The sequence below is a fragment of the Numenius arquata genome, chromosome 6, assembly GCF_964106895.1.
Source record: "Numenius arquata chromosome 6, bNumArq3.hap1.1, whole genome shotgun sequence".
In the NCBI taxonomy this organism is placed as follows: Eukaryota; Metazoa; Chordata; class Aves; order Charadriiformes; family Scolopacidae; genus Numenius; species Numenius arquata.
Window position 1 is genome coordinate 67,439,869 of NC_133581.1, and position 17,567 is coordinate 67,457,435.

Sequence of the window (17,567 nt, forward strand, 5' to 3'; positions counted from 1 at the left end):
CAGGCCTTCAGCCTGGTGATTCCTGAGGATCCAACCCAGGAGGTGGAGGAATCGCAGAGGGAGGTGGTGAACAGTGAACCTTTGCCAGCGAGTCCATCTTTTCTCTCCCAGGCATCCGTGGCTCCTCCACATCTTGTCTTTATTCTCCATGTCTTTTTTTCACTGGCTCTTGTTGGACTTTGGGCAGTGAGGATGAGGATGGAGGATGAGCAGCTCTGCTGAGAGGAGGTTTGGGAGAGCTGTCCCTGTGTCCTGGTTTGAGCCACACAGGATTAATTTCACTTTCAGTAATTTTACTTTTCAGTGAGGTCTCTTCTAATGCTTGGGAAAACTGCACTTTTAGAAGACTCTAGTGGATGAATTTGTGAAAATACTTATTTTAGACCCCATTATGGGATGCAGAATTCAAGGTCTCAGTGTTTCCAGCTCCCCAGGTGTGGGGATGAGGAGGAGCGAGACCCGGGCACTTGACCCAAGCTGCCAACAGGGTTATTTCATACCATGAACGGCACATTCCATGGAAATGACAAAGTTTGCTGAGGAGTTCTCTCTCTCTCTCTCTCTCTCTCTCCCTCGATGGCTGCCACCCTGAGATCTCCTTGTCCCGGTGCCGGAGCCCTGAGCCCTTCCCTTCCTCCCGAAGCCGCAGCGCTCGCAGGGTCCCACATTGGCTGTCCCTGCGGGGAGTGCACAGCTTCCTGGGATGGGATGGGGTGGGATGGGATGGGGATAGTCCTGGGGTATTTTATATTGGTATCGGGATCAATACTGGTTCTTTAGTGTTATTAATATTAATTTTCTAGTCTTATTCTTACTCTTACTCATCAGTCTGAGCAGAAAAAGCCCTGACAGTCCTTGATGTCCCCTCTGTAGCTGGCAGGAGGCTGCAGGGTGCACAGCCTCCCAGCTGTGGTTCCAGCGGCGTGCGGAGGCCGAGGACAGGGACAGTCTGGTGCCTGTTTGGAGACCTCCCTGAACTGTGCTCACGCCTCTTGTCCCTCCCCGGGAGGTGCTCAGCAGCAAGAGCTGGCGGAGGGGACAACCCTGGGGTCCCACAGGAACCCCCAGAGTGGCTGCTCTGCTTGGGACGGCGTGGAAGGACCCTGAGCGTTTTTTGGCAGGTCAAGGGCTGTCACTCCCCGGCACTAAAACAGCACCGTTGAGGGACACGTTCAGCTCTTCACCAAGTCTCGCGGTTCCTGCGATCGCCTCCCCTTTTTAGAATAAACTCTACCGTGGCAAAAAGATCAGGTAGTCCCTGTTCTGCAGGTCCCGAGGCTCGTCTCTGCTGCTGCGGCATCGCTTGTTTTGTGGCGGTGAGTTTGGTGGCAAAGCAGAGTTGTAGAGAAAAGCAGCTCTGCAGAGTGTGTCCCAGGTTTGGGACCGGCTGCTGCGAAGACTCCAGGCAGTTCTACACCAGGTATATTGTCGCGCTGCCGTATTTCACCAAAATGCATTAAAAATCCAGGAAGGAAGCAGAGAAGCTCTGGGGAAATCAGCTTCACCCCACTGTGGGGTGGAGGAATTTGGTGGAGCTCGGTTGGAGAACGGTCCTTTCTGCTTCCCCACCACCACCACCACCCATGAGGTCGCAGTTACATCCCTTGTGCTGCCTTCCAAGGCCATAAATGCATCCTCCATGCTCCAGCTGAATCGTGCCTGCTGCCGCTCTCCCCCTGCTCCTCCTCTGTGGTGCTAGCAGCCAGGCTTACACTAATTTGTGTTTAGTTTCCTCCCCAGTGCCGGCCCCCCCCATCCTGCAGCTGGAGGAGTGTTGCACCCATAACAACAGTGCCACCTTGTCCTGGAAGCAGCCCCCCTTGTCCACGGTGCAGGTGGAAGGCTACATCCTGGAGCTTGACGACGGCAACGGTGGCCAGTTCAGGGTAAGTTCTCGGAGCACGAAGCCGGTCCCGGCGGCGAGGTGTCGCTCCTGGCTCCAGAGAGTTCCCTGGGCTTTTTTGCAAGTCCTCTCCTTCCCTGGAAACACGAGACTCGCTGCTGAGATACCCAGGGAAGCTTGAGGGTGCAGACAAGCTGCGGGCTCTTTTGGGGGGCAAGGTTATTTGAGGGGGTGGAAATACCTTTCCAGGTACCAATACGACTTGCAAATGGAAAGAACATATTTGAAGCTCCTTCTTTTTAGGTTGCTGAATATTTCATGCAAGGTATGCTAATTGCCATGAAAGGCTCATGGTTTGCCAGCTGCCAGCAAGCAGAGGTGTTTAAGGCCTGAGGGCTCTTAAATTGCTGTAATTACACAATTAAAATATTATTTTTCCCTGATCCGACACGCTGATAATTACCCTGGTGTGTTCGCATCCACCGAGAGCGGGTACAGGGACCAGCCCATCGCATTTTCTGAATTCATCCACGAGAAACTCAGGTGGGCAGGAGCCAGAGCAGAATCGAGGCAGAGAAGAGGTGAAATGGGTGGCATCTGGAGAGAGAAGGGAGCAGGAGGCTGGGTTTGGGAAGCCCAAGGCTCAGCACAGGCAATTCCCCAGCGCACCAGTCTTCTCTCGTCCCACCAGCAGTGGGAAAGAGGTTGGATGTGCGTGGTACTCCTGCTGCTGGGGTTAGAGAGGGTTGCTCCAGCCGATGGGACATGGCTGGTGTCACGAAGGGAGGTGTCTCTGGCTTCTCAAATCACTGAGCCACTCTCCTCCCTGAAAGCAGTGACCTGACCATGTCAGGCAGCGATTTGCCTGTTGTACAGGTGACAGTCCCTGCCGAGAACAGGTCAGTGTGTAGCCCAGCGTGTTAGTTACCTCCCACACAAACAGGCAGGAGAGACTGGGACGTTGTCCTGAGGCAAGAGAACCCTGCTTTTGGGCATCAAGCCACAAAGGGGCTCCTTGCACCACAAAGGGGTGGTGAAGTGGGAGCCGTACCAGCTACAGGAGAGCTCTGGGGGTGACCAAGGCCACCTTAGCATCCTGTCACCAATCTCTCTCAGTCCGTTAGGACACCTACATTGTGCTCCTTGACCCTGATCACTGACCATCACCGTTCCCAGGTCCGCTGTGGCTTGGGCTGCTCCCAGCCCCCCTCAACAGGGATGGAAGCCATCACCTCTACTCTGCAGCGCAGGGGGGCTGCAGGCACCCCTATACGCTCTGGGGATGTAGAATTGTAGAATCTGATGGGTGCAAGAGACCTTTTAAGATCATCACCCACCTGCAAGGAAAGGGGCCCCATTCCAGAGCCTTGGCTCTGGAAGCAGCAGCCCCGCGTCGCCCAGCGTCTCCCAACATCTCGGGCAGCGAAGCAGAGCGGGCTCTGGAAGTGGGAGCCTCCATCTGCCCTGCAAAGGGCAGCAAACAGGGTTATGTCGTGGGATCTGCTGATTGCAGGTCAAGGTTTTGTGAGCTGTGTGTTTGGGTAGCCCTGTAGGACTGTTCACTGCTGTCCCCCCTCGCCCAGCTCCGTTCCTTTGAGCGGGGTTACAGCAGCAGAAGGGTGAGATGCCGGTGAGTCAGCGCCCATTCAGTGTCATCACCTTGTTCTCTTTCAAGGAACACTTTGATCCTGACACCCAAGAGCCTGGAAAATTGTTTTCTGCAAGGTTTTTTTCCCTGTCCTGGGCTCAGTCTGTATAAATTCCTCTCTCTGGCAGAGATTCTCCGGGATCCAGTGGGAGCTTGGCTGGGATTGATGCCTCATGACTTGGTCGCGTAGGAGCTGCATCTCCTTCCCCTACAGAAACTGGTTTTATGGCCCGGTATTGTCAAGGAACAAATCATAGGGCCCCTTCGCTCTGCTTTGGCCGTATCCAGTGCTCCTAAGTCTGGCCCAGGTGGCAAAGCGTGGCTGAACCCTGTGTGTCACCCCCGGGACTCCGTGCTCTGGGCATTAATTGTGCTTGTTTTGCAGGAGGTGTACGTGGGCAAGGAGACCATGTGCACGGTGGACGGGCTTCACTTCAACAGCACCTACAGCGCGCGCGTCAAAGCCTTCAACAAAACAGGCGTCAGCCCCTACAGCAAGACCCTGGTCCTCCAGACATCCGAGGGTAAGGCGTTGCCCCAGCTCCAGCCCCACACGCTTGGACACAGCTCCCACGCAGCCGTGGGGCCCATCCAGCACCCCCGAGCTTAGCATCGCCACGGAGGGAACCGCTCGGCTGGTCCCCCAGTTCCTCAGCCATCGTTGCAGGAAATCCCAGCGCTGATGGGAAGAGGAAAAGTTGTGTCAGGAACCTTGAGCAGTACCAGGATTTCTCTCTTCCCCTTTCCCCGGCCCCTTTCCTTTGTAGACGATGTTCTTTGGGGAGGAGCAGTGTGGGTACAGCGAGAGGCATCCCGCAGAGAGGTATTTAAAATTTGCTTGCAGCAGGGTTTGTGTGACACGAAGGGAAGCTCAGATGTTTTCATTAATTCCACTTAAAACAAAACAACGCTGTCAACATCGCCCCTGAGACACGGAGGGCTGTGCGTGGCTGCACAATGCCGGCACCGCACGATGTCCCCTTCACCCCCTGGCAGTGCAGGGCAGAGGGACCGTGGGGCCACACGGATGTCCTTGCCGACCCACAGGGCCACCCCGGCATCGTCTGCATCGCCCCCACCCCAGCAGGCGCTGGGTTGGAATATTAAACAACCCCTTGCAGGTTGCGGAGGAGTCTCCCCGCCTGACTTTAAGTACATTTGTCACACCAGGCACTTAATCCGTCATGGAAAATTGGCTTGTTTCTGCCACGCAGGTGGGAGAGACGTAAGGCTGGCTCCGAGAAACAAGGTGGGAGTCGGAACCAGCGGGCGATGCGGCCCGGGAAAGGAAGGAATCAGCCCCCGCCAGCACGTCTGCCTCCCTGTAGCCTTGCTGCCAGGAAAGAAACCCCTCCGTGGGAGTTTTCCACGCTTGGTGGAATGCCTTTTCCTTACTCCCAAACTAAAAATCTCCATTTTCCAACCTGTGTGAAGCTTTTATTTACCAGAATTACCAGACCTGGCTGGCAGCTGGCTCGAGAGCAGCAGCGCGTCCCCGCAGCCCTGGCAGACGCAGGTTGGGGTCAGGAGGGGACACACACAGCTCCTGGGGCTGCTGGTGGGGGTGGAAGAAGGATGAGAGCCTTCTTGCCACGGAGCATCTCTGGTGGCTTTGAGCAAGGAGGAAAAAGGGATTTCTGCTGAAAGAATAGAAGAGAAAAGCAGAGAAAGGAGGTTATGCAGAGCATTTTCACTTGATTGCCTGCACTCATCTGCAGGAGAGAGTGGTTCCAGTTTGGAAAGGGCATGGATGCATGGGCAGGACAGGTCAGCAAGGAATGGGACTCGCACGTGACAGAGGTAGAGTGGAGAGCAAACCTTGGACAAATCCTTCCCACATGAGAGGCAGAAAACTCAAATCATGGGCCACAAAAGCCTCAGCATGTCCGTCTGAGAGCTGTGTGCAGGTTTGCAAAGCTGGGCACCAGCATCAAGGAAGCTGCAGGGTTCCTCTGGAGATGCAGGGATGGGACAACCAACTCCAACCCCGTGCTGGGCTGGCCAGGACTGCTTTCAAAGCCTGGAGGTCAACAGTTCTCACTCCCTTCACTACCCAACTTCACCAGCCTTTGCAGGAGACAGCAGAGCTTTGGCTTCTCATAGAATCACAGAATTGTCCAAGTTGGAAGGGACCTTTCAGATCATCGAGTCCAACCATCAACCCAACACTGACAAAACCATCATTAAACCATGTCCCTCAGCACCACGTCTGCCCAGCTTTTAAATACCTCCAGGGATGGTGACTCCACCACTTCCCTGGGCAGCCTCTTCCAAGGTTTGACAACCCTTTCAGTGAAGAAATTTTTCCTAATATCCATCCTAAACCTCCCCTGGATCAACTTGTGGCTGTTTCCTCTTGTCCCATCATCTGTTCCTTGGGAGAAGAGACTGACCCCCTCTGGCTACACCCTCCTTTCAGGGAGTTGTAGAGAGCGAGAAGGTCTCCCCTCAGCCTCCTTTTCTCCAGGCTGAACACCCCCAGCTCCCTCAGCTGCTCCTCACGAGACTTGTGCTCCAGACCCCTCACCAGCTCCGTTGCCCTTCTCTGGACTCATGCCAGCCCCTCAATGTCCTTCTGGTCATGAGGGGCCCAAAACTGGATGCAGCCCTCAAGGTGGGGCCTCACCAGTGCCCAGTACAGGGGGGACATCTCATCACATTTGTGTCTCATAAGACCCATTTGAGACACAGTTTCCTAACTAAAACCAGTTGGGCTTTAACTCATCCCAGCCAGGAGCTTGCAGCATCCTCGCTATGATCTTTCCAGCTCTGCTATCCTCTCTTAGGTGTTTTCACTGCTGAGCCGAGCTCGCCTGTTGTGCAGCTCCAAAATATGAAGGAACCTGGGCGAAAATAGCTGTTCCTGGTCCCAGCAGGGCGGGCTGTGCTCGGGGCTGGTGCCTTGCTCGGTGCCACCCAAACACATTTCACTCTTCTGAGCATCGCATGAAAGTTTGCCGCCTTCAGCCTTTTCACCGAACGGGCTTTTGCGGTTGTTATTCCGGCACGAAAGAAAGAAAGAAGGAGAAAAAGTCAAATGGGCCTGGAGCATTTTCTGCTTTTAGAGGCCGCCTGAGCTTTCTGGACTCAAAAGTGAATTAAATTATGTCTCTGAGCAGCTTCCGGATATCCGAGTAACTCGTTGAATAGAGCCGCCTCGCACATCACAGCTCCTGGTTAGGCTTTTATTTCTGGCCTTTACAGCAGCATTAGGCCTTTAAGTGCTATTTTGTCTGAAGGAGGCTTAGCTTTCCCCTTCAGCCACGCTCTGCAGCTCCCTGCAAAGTGCTCGTGCGGGAAGAGGGGACAAAAGAAGAGACGGGCTCCATAGGAAGAGAACATCTCTCCCAACACAGCTGCTGTAAGTGGTTAGGAGGAATTCCGTTTCAAGGATGTTATTTAAAAGCTGGCTTCTGGTCCTAGCACACAAGATCCTCATCCACAGCCCATGGAAGTTGAGTGGAGTCTTCGGTGAGCGGTGATATGGGCTGTAGAGGTTAGCAGGGAGTGAAACATCTCACAGGTTCTCAGCATCTGAAGAGAGCGAGGATGAGAAGTGGGTAAAATTGTGTCTGGGCCTCTGCAGGTATGCCTTTCTGGTCCTTCCCAGCCAAGACGAGGCAGCCAGCACTGAGGAGAACGTGCCAGGGGAAGTCAGCACACCACAAACCTACAGCAAGCTGCAGAGCACCTTCCCAGCCCATGGCATGGCACGTCTTCTCCTGCTCATCCCAAAGGAAACCACGTTTTCCAGCTGAGGAAATTGCCATTGACTCTTTCAAGCTGGTGCTTGGTGCCACCAGCAGGGTAAGGTGGCTCCTGGCTGGGAGAAGGTCTGTGTCCCAGAGCCCTTCCCACCTGCTGGGCCCTTTGGGGCTTCCCAGGGATGAAGATCCTCATCATCAGCACAGCCAAATGGCAGCAAGGGCTGAAGGCAGTGGTTCTTACCTTGAACTGTGTCCTCTCCCTAGCTGGTGTCAGGCTGTTTCACCTGGGAGGACCTCTTGCCCTGTCACATCTTAGCCAGTGCCTCCCAGGACAACCACTGCAGGCTTGATCATAGAATCACAGAACGGTTTGGGTTGGAAGGGACCTTAAAGATCATCCAGTTCCAACCCCCTGCCCTGGGCAGGGACACCTCCCACTAGACCAGGTTGCTCAAAGCCCCGTCCAATCTGGCTTTGAGTTCAACCAACCAACGGTTCCTTGGTGCATTCATGGCTGCAGCAAGAGCAGCCTCTGAGGGGCTTTTCAGAAACCCCTGGCTCTGGTCTGCTGGTCATGGTGGGATGCAAATGGCCACCCCCAGGAACAGGGAGTTAATGCACTGTGACAAGGAACAGAGGAGACTTTCCAGTTGTGGTGGGATTGGAGTCTGCAGGTGAGCTGGCTGTTGGGCTGCTTTTCTCTACAAGGATTTCTGAGATGGCTTCCAAGTCCCTCCAGTGTTGTTTCTTTCCACGGACTGTCCAGCAAGGTGGGTGGTGAGATGAAGGACCAATTCAAGCCAGGTGGAGATGGAGAAGAGGAGCTGGGCAGTGCTGAAGGGGCCCATATCTGCACTCCTGGCTTGGGCAGAGCTTCTCCCTCCCTCCTGCCAAAACCTGCTGCTCCCTTCTTACCCTTCCCCAGCTCCTTTTGACTGCCCACACCTTGGCCCTTCCATTGGGCTCCTTCATGCCTTCAGCCACGCTCTCCTGGGCACGTGCTGCCCATGCTGCCTGCAGCCATGCACAAGAGGAAGAGCCGTGTCTCCTCTCTCCCTTGGCTTCTTGTTTCTTTGGTGAGACACAAGCCTAGGAGCAGAAGATCAGGGAGGGAAGCCTGGCTTGTCACACTCTGTGCCCTGCTGTCCCCTCTCCCGGGTTCCCAAACTTGGCCGGTTCTGCCAACACCACAAGCAGCTTCTGCTGGCCACCTCTACCCCCCTGGAGATGTGGCAAAGGGGCTGGGCCACCACAGCCAGAGAGCCCTTCCCCAGCCTGGTTGAGCACCAGAAGCTTTTCTCCTCTTTCAAGCCCAGTTCCTCAGCTGAGACACAACTTCAAGTTCCTCACCAGCCACGGAGTGACCCTCAGCAGCAACCAGGGCTTTTTAACCAGAGGTTTTTGGAAAGGGGTGACCAAGGGGAGATGGGCTACAAGGAGCTGTAGGAACCTGAGATGCTGGTTAGGGCGAGCCATGAGCCCGGCTACTCTTGGTAGTCGTTCTTCTCTTGGTAGATGTTGGAGGACATGTCCTTCCCTAACCTTCAGCTCCATTTATTGACCTGTTGTGCAAGAATTTCTCTAACCCCTGTGTGAACCCACTGACACTCTTTGCTTCCACAGCCTCACACAGCAGCAGGTTGCAGAAGTTACAATCCACTGTGTAAAGAAATGCTTCCTTTTATCTGTTTTAACGTGATTTCCAGCTCAGTCTGTGTTCCCAGCTGAGATGGGAAGGCTGGGAATACAGCGTTTGGGTGTTCAACTGATCTGAGTGTGTGGAGGATGGTGGATTCCACATTTTCATGTTAACACACCCTTTGACAAGGCTAGGGAAGAAATTGCAGGAGGTGACCGTTTGTGGTAGCGGGGAACGGAAACCCACGACCCCGAGAGGTTCTTTCTACTCTGACATTTTGCTGTGAATCCCATGAGTTAAATTCTTACTGTAAGGCTCAGATGTGTTTTGACAGGTACACAGGGATACCAAGAACACAACATCCCGAACAACCTTTGAGTAAGGTGGGTGCTTGGTGGTACTTAGGGCAATACAGCTTAGTACAGCCCTGCCAAATGCCTTTCAGCATTACCAGCCGCTAATTATTGTGCACAAAAAGGTATGAGTTTTACTAAAGAGCGATGGGAAGAGTGCGTGGTAACTTGTGAATTTTTTTAGGTGCGTTACCGTGAAGAGGTGCAGGACTCTCCCCCTTTTAAAGAAAAGCGTATTGCATTTGTCACGGTGACGTGGAAACGTGTTGGAAGATGGAAAAATACGGTTTTATTGCCGATACTGTCAGAGGCAAAGCTTTCCTGGAGGGTCTCGCTGGGTTGCAGAGCACCAGACGTTTCTCCTCCGAGGTCCGGTCTCGGGGGGCGATGGAGCGACACCCTCCAGCAGACCCCATTTCTGATCTCTAGTTTGCATTGATCTTACGTTTAGACACGCAGTCAGAAGAACAGACCCTCCCTTTTCCAGTGCCTTTGGAAAGATCGCAGCTTCGTAGAATGAGTCCTTTCTCCTCCACCCTTAATCTACAACCCAGCTTTCCGGGGAGATCCTACTTTGAGCTAAGATCTTCGGCCCACCAGCTGAGCTTGCATTCTTCTTTACAGTCCCTGAATTCAGCTGGTGAGCCGAGCGCCTCTGGCATTTCCTCTTCGTCTGTGCTTCTGGGCATCTTCAAAGTATTTGTTTGTTTTGTTCCGTTGTTTTTGTTTTGCCCATAACATGCGGATGGCAGGGGCGGGGGGCAGCTCCTTCTGTTTGTCTCGGTGGCCGCGGAGGGACTTTCGGTGGCCCGGTTCTCCTGGTGTGTTCATCTCTACCTCCCAGCATAGTTTCAGGCGTGGGGTGAGGGAGCAGCACAGTAACTCCTTAACGTGGGTGCTGTTCTCCCCAGGGCTGAACCATTTTGCCCAGCCAGCCAGCAGAGCAGGTCCCTCCTCTCCAGTTTGCGTAGATCTTGTGTCTGGGGACAGTCAGAAGAACAGGGCCTCCCTGGGAGAAACCTGTGGGGACATCTCGATGGTTCCCTTTCCCTGTACAGCCAGAAAACGCAGCCTCTGCCGTGAGATTTGTTCGGTGAAATGAGTTTGCTCGATTAAATCTAGACCCCTCTTAAAAAGGAAGCGAGTCTAGATGCGAGCAAGGTCTGTTAAGGCCAGGTCACCAACCCCTTGCAGTCTGGCTTCCCGAGACCCCGAGGATGTGGGCTCTCGGCCGCTCAGCTTTTGAGCACCGGGCTCGGCTTTTGCAAAACCAGACCTGATCCTATCAAAGTCCTGTTTTCTGCAGAGCAGAGGAAACCGCTCCCGTGACACCTCTCTCCTCTGGCAGCTTTGACGAGCGCTTTGAGCCCATCCTGGGGGGCTGTGGTGGGACGTAGGCAGTAGAGGCAGAACGAGTGATGGTCTCGGGTGGCCAGCGAAGGAGCCGCGGGCACAGTGCGATCTCTCCGAGCTGTTTTCTAACCAGTCTTTGCACATCCTTCCGTTGCTAAAGATCCTGGGCCCTGATTCTTCCACCCGCTCTGGATTTACACCACTCCACGGGCTCCAGTGGAGTAATTCACAGCTTCCTCTGGTGTAAGCCCAGGAAGAATGGGGGCCCCCGATTGTTTGGTTTCCATCCCATCACCCGGAATGAGGAATGCTGCAGCATGACCCTTGCCAAAATAACTGGGGGGGGGGGGAGGACACGACTGCAAATTTCTTTTCTTTGTGCTTTTTTGTGTTTGGTTTTTGTTTTTCTCATCGTACTGCTGTGCGCTAATGGCTTGAACTCTGTTCTGTTACGGACGTTTCTTACTTTGTGTCCGAGATCCGCTGCGATGGCCGAGAACGATACTTGTTGGGGGGCGGGGGGGGGGGGTTATGGACCTCTGCAGCCACAGTCTGGGGTGGTGGGGCAAGGCGAAACAGGGTCCGGAGTGTGCCCGGGTGTCGCTCAGGTGAACTTGTATCATAGCGATGCGCGGAGACCTCGAAAACCACTTTTTGAGCCCAGGCACACGGGGCACGATTCATTAAAACAGCCTCAGGAGCTGCTGCTTGGCCCTCACCATGGACCACAACCGCGGCCAGATGCTTTCCCACCAACACCCCATGTCAGCAGGGTGAAAAACCGGCTTCTTTGCCTGAGGAGAGGTGAAAAAACCAGTCATAGAGCTAGACAGGGGTATCCTTAAAATCCAGCACCCTTCCTGCATGCCCCTCCCCTGCAGTGCCCATGTGGGACTTCATGTTGCCCTCTCCTCCTGGTGGGGACAAGCTCCAGGATCGGTCCCCGACAGCAGTTCGGCTCCCAGGAGGTGTTTGTGGCCAGTGGCCAGGCACAGCCCAGTGGCAGGAGGATGAAGGGCACCCAGACTCATCCCGTCTGTACCACCACCCCCAAAGCTACAGCCCGCTGCCCTCTGGGTGCTCGGTGGTCCCTATTCCCCAGACACACCAGCGGCTGCTCTTCTTCCATCAGTCCCTGTCCTCCAAGGGGTGGGGGTGGGGTTTTTTTAAGTTATTTAACTGATGGTCGATCTAGAGGATACTCACCAAGCGGCCAAGATACTCTGCCAAGGCTAAAATTCCCTGCCTAAGGCTAAAATTCCAACAATTTGGCATCCCAAACAGGTAGTGATCAGCCTTGATGCTCTTGAAGGCCGTGATGGGATCTGGCCGTGAAAGAGCAGAACATCCCCCCAAGTCCCAGAGGGTGAGCCTCACCAAAACGGCCAACAGCCAAACTCACGGGTCAGATTTGCAACCCCTCTCCGTGCTCTCTGGCTTTTAATGAATCAGGCCTCCCGTGGCCGGCTGGATGCTTAATTAAAGGTTAAATGCTCAGGAGCGTTTTTCAGGCGGTCGTTGTTTCTTTAGCTGTGATGTGTGAAATGTAGTATCTCTTTATAGGATGCAATTTTGAGACCCAAGGAACGCCTTACTCTCAATTAGGCAAGTATATTTATTACCGTTCACCGGCACCTACTCCCTGTTGCTCATCTCTTTGGGTTTTTTTTCTCTTTTTAAATCTTGTAACTTTTCTCCGGGGAGCGAGGAGCATTTCTTGCGCGTGCCCTGCTTGCAGGGTGCTCTCGGATGTCCTGGCAGTAGGCAAATTCGGAGGAGGAACAGTTTATTATTCCATTGCCAGATGATCTAAAGGCATTTTTAAGTTTTCCCCCGTATGGTTTTAAAGAGAAGCTTGAAATCAGTGCTCTGGAAACGGCCCTTTAATTAAGAACTGATCCTCCCGCTCAAAGCAATACGTGTCCCAGTTGATTAACGTGGGCCGAATGCCGAGGAGGTGATTAGCCCCTCTGCAGTTAATTGGAGCGAGGGGTTGGTGGTACCTGCTTGCAGGGCCAGGCCCGTTCATCCCCCGGGAGATGGGAATCCCCCATCCATCGGGATTCCCTCCTCGGGCATCCCGAGCCCGTCCTCCCTCCGTCTCTCCCCACCTTGACGCAAAACGCTGAGAGGTCCCTGCGCTCGCTGGAGAAGCAGGCAAGCAGAAATGGTTTTTCTCCTTCCTTTCTTTGACCCAACCTGACGTGCTGTTTTCTCTCCCGCATGCCTTTCCTTGGGAATGACCACAGTTGACATTAAAAAAATGGTGGCAGGTACGGAATCGCCCCCGCCAAGTGGCGAAAGCGGGGGGGCCGCGTGCATGTGAGCTGTCTTGTCGAACGATCCAATAAACCGATGAACCAATCTCACCCGAGTGTTTTATTTTTCAAGCCGTGTTGACTCCTGCAGGCGTTGAGAGTGTTTTGTGGATGTGTCAGTTCCCGTTTTCAGTGACCGCTGGAGAAAACCACCTGGGGAACCGGGCTGGTGGCTTGTGAAACCCCCGTTGCCTCTGTCTTGTCCAGGACGTGACACTGTATCTGTCAGATTTGCAGTGACCGATGTCCCGTGCATTTAAACCAGCATCCGTACAGAGTCGTGGAGGTTTTGGGGCATTTTTCCAGCCTTTCCATGAGCATAGCTCTTGTCTTACGTGTGGCCGGTTGCTCCGCAGGGAGATTTCTCGGTGTGACGTAGCGTCTGTGTCGATGTAGACCTTTGTATGTGCTTTTGGTCCCCAGGACTGCCAGCCCTCAAATACACATGGTTCATAGAATCACAGAATGGTTCGGGTTGGAAGGGACCTTAAAGATCATCCAGTTCCAACCCCCTGCCCTGGGCAGGGACACCTCCCACCAGACCAGGTTGCTCAAAGCCCCGTCCAACCTGGCCTTGAACCCCTCCAGGGATGGGGCAGCCACAGCTTCTCTGGGCAACCTGGGCCAGGCTCTCACCACCCTCACAGCAAAGAAGTTCTTCCCCAGATCTCATCTCAATCTCCCCTCTTTCAGTCTAAAACTCTTCCCCTTGTCCTATGGCTCCCCTCCCTGATCAACAGTCCCTCCCCGTCTCTCCTGGAGCCCCTTTAGGGACTAGAAGATTCTCTAAGTTCTCCCCGGAGCTTTCTCTTCTCCAGGCTCCAGTTTATCTACTGACCCTCAGTCCCCGTCCCACGCTGGCCATGACCCTGCAAACCTTTGCTTGCACGAGTAACCCTTGGTTGTAGGAATAAGTTCTGTTAGCTGGAGCCTGGAGACCTGGTTGGGATCACACATCTCCTTCTGCTAGGGCCAAATTTTAGGAGGTGGCGAGGATCCTGCAGGCTCGGGAGGTGAGACAGACAGACGGCGGGAGGGGACAGAGACAGACAGGCCACCAGAGGAGCAGCCAGAGCAAAACTCAGTCCCTAAAGCCTCAGCCGTGCTGCCAGGCTGCAGCCGCACGAGCTCCAAGCATCCCTCCGTGATGGAAGGTGCCTTCCATCAGCTCCTGCTCCGCTCGGCAGCTCCCTGCCTGCTTCTCCCCGCCGCCTCGGGGGGCAGCAGCCCGAGCCCCCCCCGCCATGCCTGCCCCCTCCGTCTCGGCCCTGCATGAAGCATGTGCTGTTCCGTGTCCCCTCCCCGTGGCCACCACCGGGTCCCACCAGACTAACCTGATGTCCTTTGTGTGTTCCAGTTGCTTGGTTTTCTTTCGATCCTTCCTCCGCCCACGCCGACATCATCTTCTCTAATGACAACCTGACTGTCACCTGCAACAGCTACGATGACAGGGTTGTGCTGGGGAAAACGGGCTTTTCCAAAGGGCTCCATTACTGGGAGCTGTCAATCGATCGGTACGATAACCACCCTGACCCGGCCTTCGGCGTGGCACGCATCGATGTCCTGAAGGATGCCATGCTGGGCAAGGACGACAAGGCCTGGGCCATGTACGTGGACAATAACCGGAGCTGGTTCATGCACAACAATTCCCACACCAACAGGTAGGTGGTCTGCAACGGGGTCTTTCTCCCAGCGACCGCAGCCCAAGGAGGAGCCCGTGGCTTTTTTGGTGGCACCTACAGGCCGCTGGGAAGGGTGACGTCGCTCCTAATCGCCTCTGTTGGAGGTGAAGGGAAGGACAGTCCCTGCCTCCCTGGTTCTGCCTTGCTTCAGTCCTCCTTCCCTGCCTACTGCGACTCTTCCCATGGGCAACCAAAGCCTTGCAACTGGTCCAACGAGAAATTTTGTTTGCCTCTATCCCCTTGCCACAACTATCACTCACGTTCCCCCTGGGAACAGTGGGGCTGAGGACTTTGAAGCTTGCAGTAGCTTGGGGAGAGCCTGGTGTCACCTTCCTGCAGCCTCAAGGACCATTCCCTGAAGGGTCGGCAGGTTTTGAAGTGCTTTGCTCCCCAGGTCAACTTGCTTTCCCCCATGGTTGTGTAGCTGGGGTGCTCTGGTAGCCTCAGGGTGCTTTGGTAGCCTCTGGTGTCCTCAGGGACATCATGGCAAGTGAAGAGCACTTCTATAGGAGGCTTGAGGAGGTGCCCAGGGACTTGCAAGCGTGGCTGGGATGGGCGCAGGTCATGGCCTGGCTCGTGGGTGAGCTGTGAAGTTCAGCAGCAGCATCCTTTGAGGTCTATGGCCTTAACCATGAGCCAGGAGCACAAGGGACATTGAGTCATGGAGATGTTCTGATCTTCTCCTCATCCCCGCAGAACCGAGGGTGGGATAACGAAAGGCGCCACGGTGGGAGTGCTGCTGGATTTGACCAGGAGAACCTTGACATTCTCCATCAACGAGGACCAGCAAGGGCCTGTCGCCTTTGAGAACCTGGAAGGCCTCTTCTTCCCCGCAGTCAGCCTCAACAGGAACGTGCAGGTATGGGCTTTGACCGTGCACTGGAGCACCACAGGCTCTCTAATGCTGCTGTCACCACAGTGGGTGTTGGTGCTGGGCAGCATGGGGACTTTGTGGAGCGGGGAGGACTCCTCTGCAGCAGGGATGGCTTGGAAAGAGCTAAACTTACACCCTAAACCACCTGTGAGTCCCTAAAACCAGGGTGGGCCTTTCTGCAGCCGCAGCTGCAGCCTCCAGCTCCCCACTCCACGTTTCTCCATCAGGGTTGATGAAGCACCAAGGTTCTCCAGCCCTTCCTTGTTGATGGGGTTTGACAACTCCGCCTCATGATAATACCCCACAAGAGCCTCACCAGCTCTCCCAGGACCCAGATAAGAGTGTTACCAAGGAGAAGGACACCTTTTAAAGCCTGTTTTCCTCTGGGGAATTTCAAACCCCCTTTTCTCTCCCTCTCTCCCAAGCTCTCAGCTCTCCTGAACATCATCAAGTGGTGGCTCCCTGGGCCTAGCCGGTATTTCCATCTTTCATTTTTCTTCTCACTAACTTCATCCCTGCTGTCCTCTCCCCCCAAGGAGTCCCCCCATGTTCACCCAACCTGGCTTTGGCACGTCCACCCTACCACCGCTTGCACCTCCAGCACCCCACAAGGCACATCCTGGGACACGTTGCACGTAACGGGTGACTTCAGGGTGTGGAGCACTTTGGCGTGGTCTTCTGCAGGGGGTGTCAAAGGCTGTGCAAGGGCAGAGGCACCAAGAGGCCTCTGTAAATTAGAAATCCATTAATTAGGATGCTGTCCATCGGGATACAGGGTGTGCTGGGCTCTGGTACCCAGGCAGTGCCAGTTTTCCAGCAGCACTGGGAGCGGAGGTTGGCGGGTACCATCCCAAACCCTGAGAGCATCCCTGCCGGAGTGTCCCGGTGTTTAATTAGGAAACATTAAAGAAGCACATCTTGGTTTTAGGGGCTGCTGTATTAACTTGGTGTGGTAAAACCACCCTGCTCTGTGATGGGTTTAATTCCTACCAGGATCCCTTAGGCAGCCCTAAAAGACGAGCGCGTTCCTAGAGCCCCTCCGCTTTCCTTCGCTTCCACTGGGCAAGGCAGGGCTTAAATCCCCTGGCAACAGAGGATTCTCATGGGACGCTGATAAAAGGCTGCTGAGAAACCCAAGCCCTTCATTATCCTTCTTCAAAGGTGTACGAGTAATTAAAAATGACTCCAATTAGGAGGGAAATAATGGTATTTTTAGACAAAGTTTTCTATAAATCTCTATCCGAAGGGGAAAACGCGGCTGTTCCGATAAAAAGGAATTTTGCTTTCCTCCCAAATTGAAGTATTTGTGGAAGGAACGGAATTACCCACGCGCGGCTCCTCGGTGTGTGTGGGAATTTGCAGAACCTGGCTCCTGCCAGTCAGTCAGTACCAGGGGAACCTGCCCGTGTCCCTTCCCAGCATCAGGTCTCTGGCGTTTCTCCGCTTTCCCTTTGTCCCTGTGTCAGAGTCTCTGTCCCCAGCCCCAGGTGATGCCAGGCCGACCCCTGGCTCCCGTTCTCATAGAACCACAGAACGGTTTGGGTTGAAAGGGAGCGTTAAAGGTTGCACTTGAGCATCTCCCCACGCTGTAGCATGGTCCTGCCCCACACCCTGCTGCTGCTCAGCTTTCCTGCTGCGAAGGTCCTTCCTCCCACCGGTGCTCAGCCACGTCCCCTCGGTCGTACGGCCCGGCCGTGGCTCAGGGGCTTCTTGGAGGTCTCCTTCTGAGCAGCTTCACTGTCCTTCAGCCCCCTTTTGACCATCTCACCTGCAGAAGGACCCCACTGCTGCCGTGTCCCACCTCTCTGCAGCCAGCTGGGAATACGTGGGGCTTGGTATTGCTGGTACCAGCCGTCCCACTTCACGCTGGAGTTGCACAGGGGCTCCTGCAGCACAAACAAGTCATGAAGCAGCGAGATGAAGCCACCACTGTGGTCCAGGGGACAGCCTTTCCCACCCCTCCCAGGCCTCACCGCAGCGGGGAGGACGTGTGGCAGGGCGGGAGGAGCAGCCATGCCTTGGGCTGTGTTCTCCCTCTTCCCAGCCACTTGGAGGGACGCCGCTGAGCCCTTTGTCTCTCGTTGCAGGTGACACTGCACACCGGCCTGCCCGTCCCCGAATTCTACACTTCGCGCTCGGCCATGCCATGA

The 17,567-nt window shown here is 54.7% G+C and overlaps 1 protein-coding gene across 1 annotated transcript in view; it reads left to right on the forward strand.

Annotated features, from left to right (window-relative positions):
• Positions 1-17,567, forward strand: part of TRIM9 (tripartite motif containing 9) — a 70,004-nt gene extending 52,437 nt beyond the window's left edge. Inside the window, exons 6-13 of the mRNA XM_074148722.1 lie at positions 1,729-1,886; positions 3,877-4,015; positions 9,642-9,830; positions 12,107-12,148; positions 12,793-12,816; positions 14,219-14,522; positions 15,240-15,402; positions 17,505-17,567. Coding sequence (XP_074004823.1) covers positions 1,729-1,886; positions 3,877-4,015; positions 9,642-9,830; positions 12,107-12,148; positions 12,793-12,816; positions 14,219-14,522; positions 15,240-15,402; positions 17,505-17,567 — 1,082 coding nt within the window. The remainder of the gene's footprint in view (positions 1-1,728; positions 1,887-3,876; positions 4,016-9,641; positions 9,831-12,106; positions 12,149-12,792; positions 12,817-14,218; positions 14,523-15,239; positions 15,403-17,504) is intronic.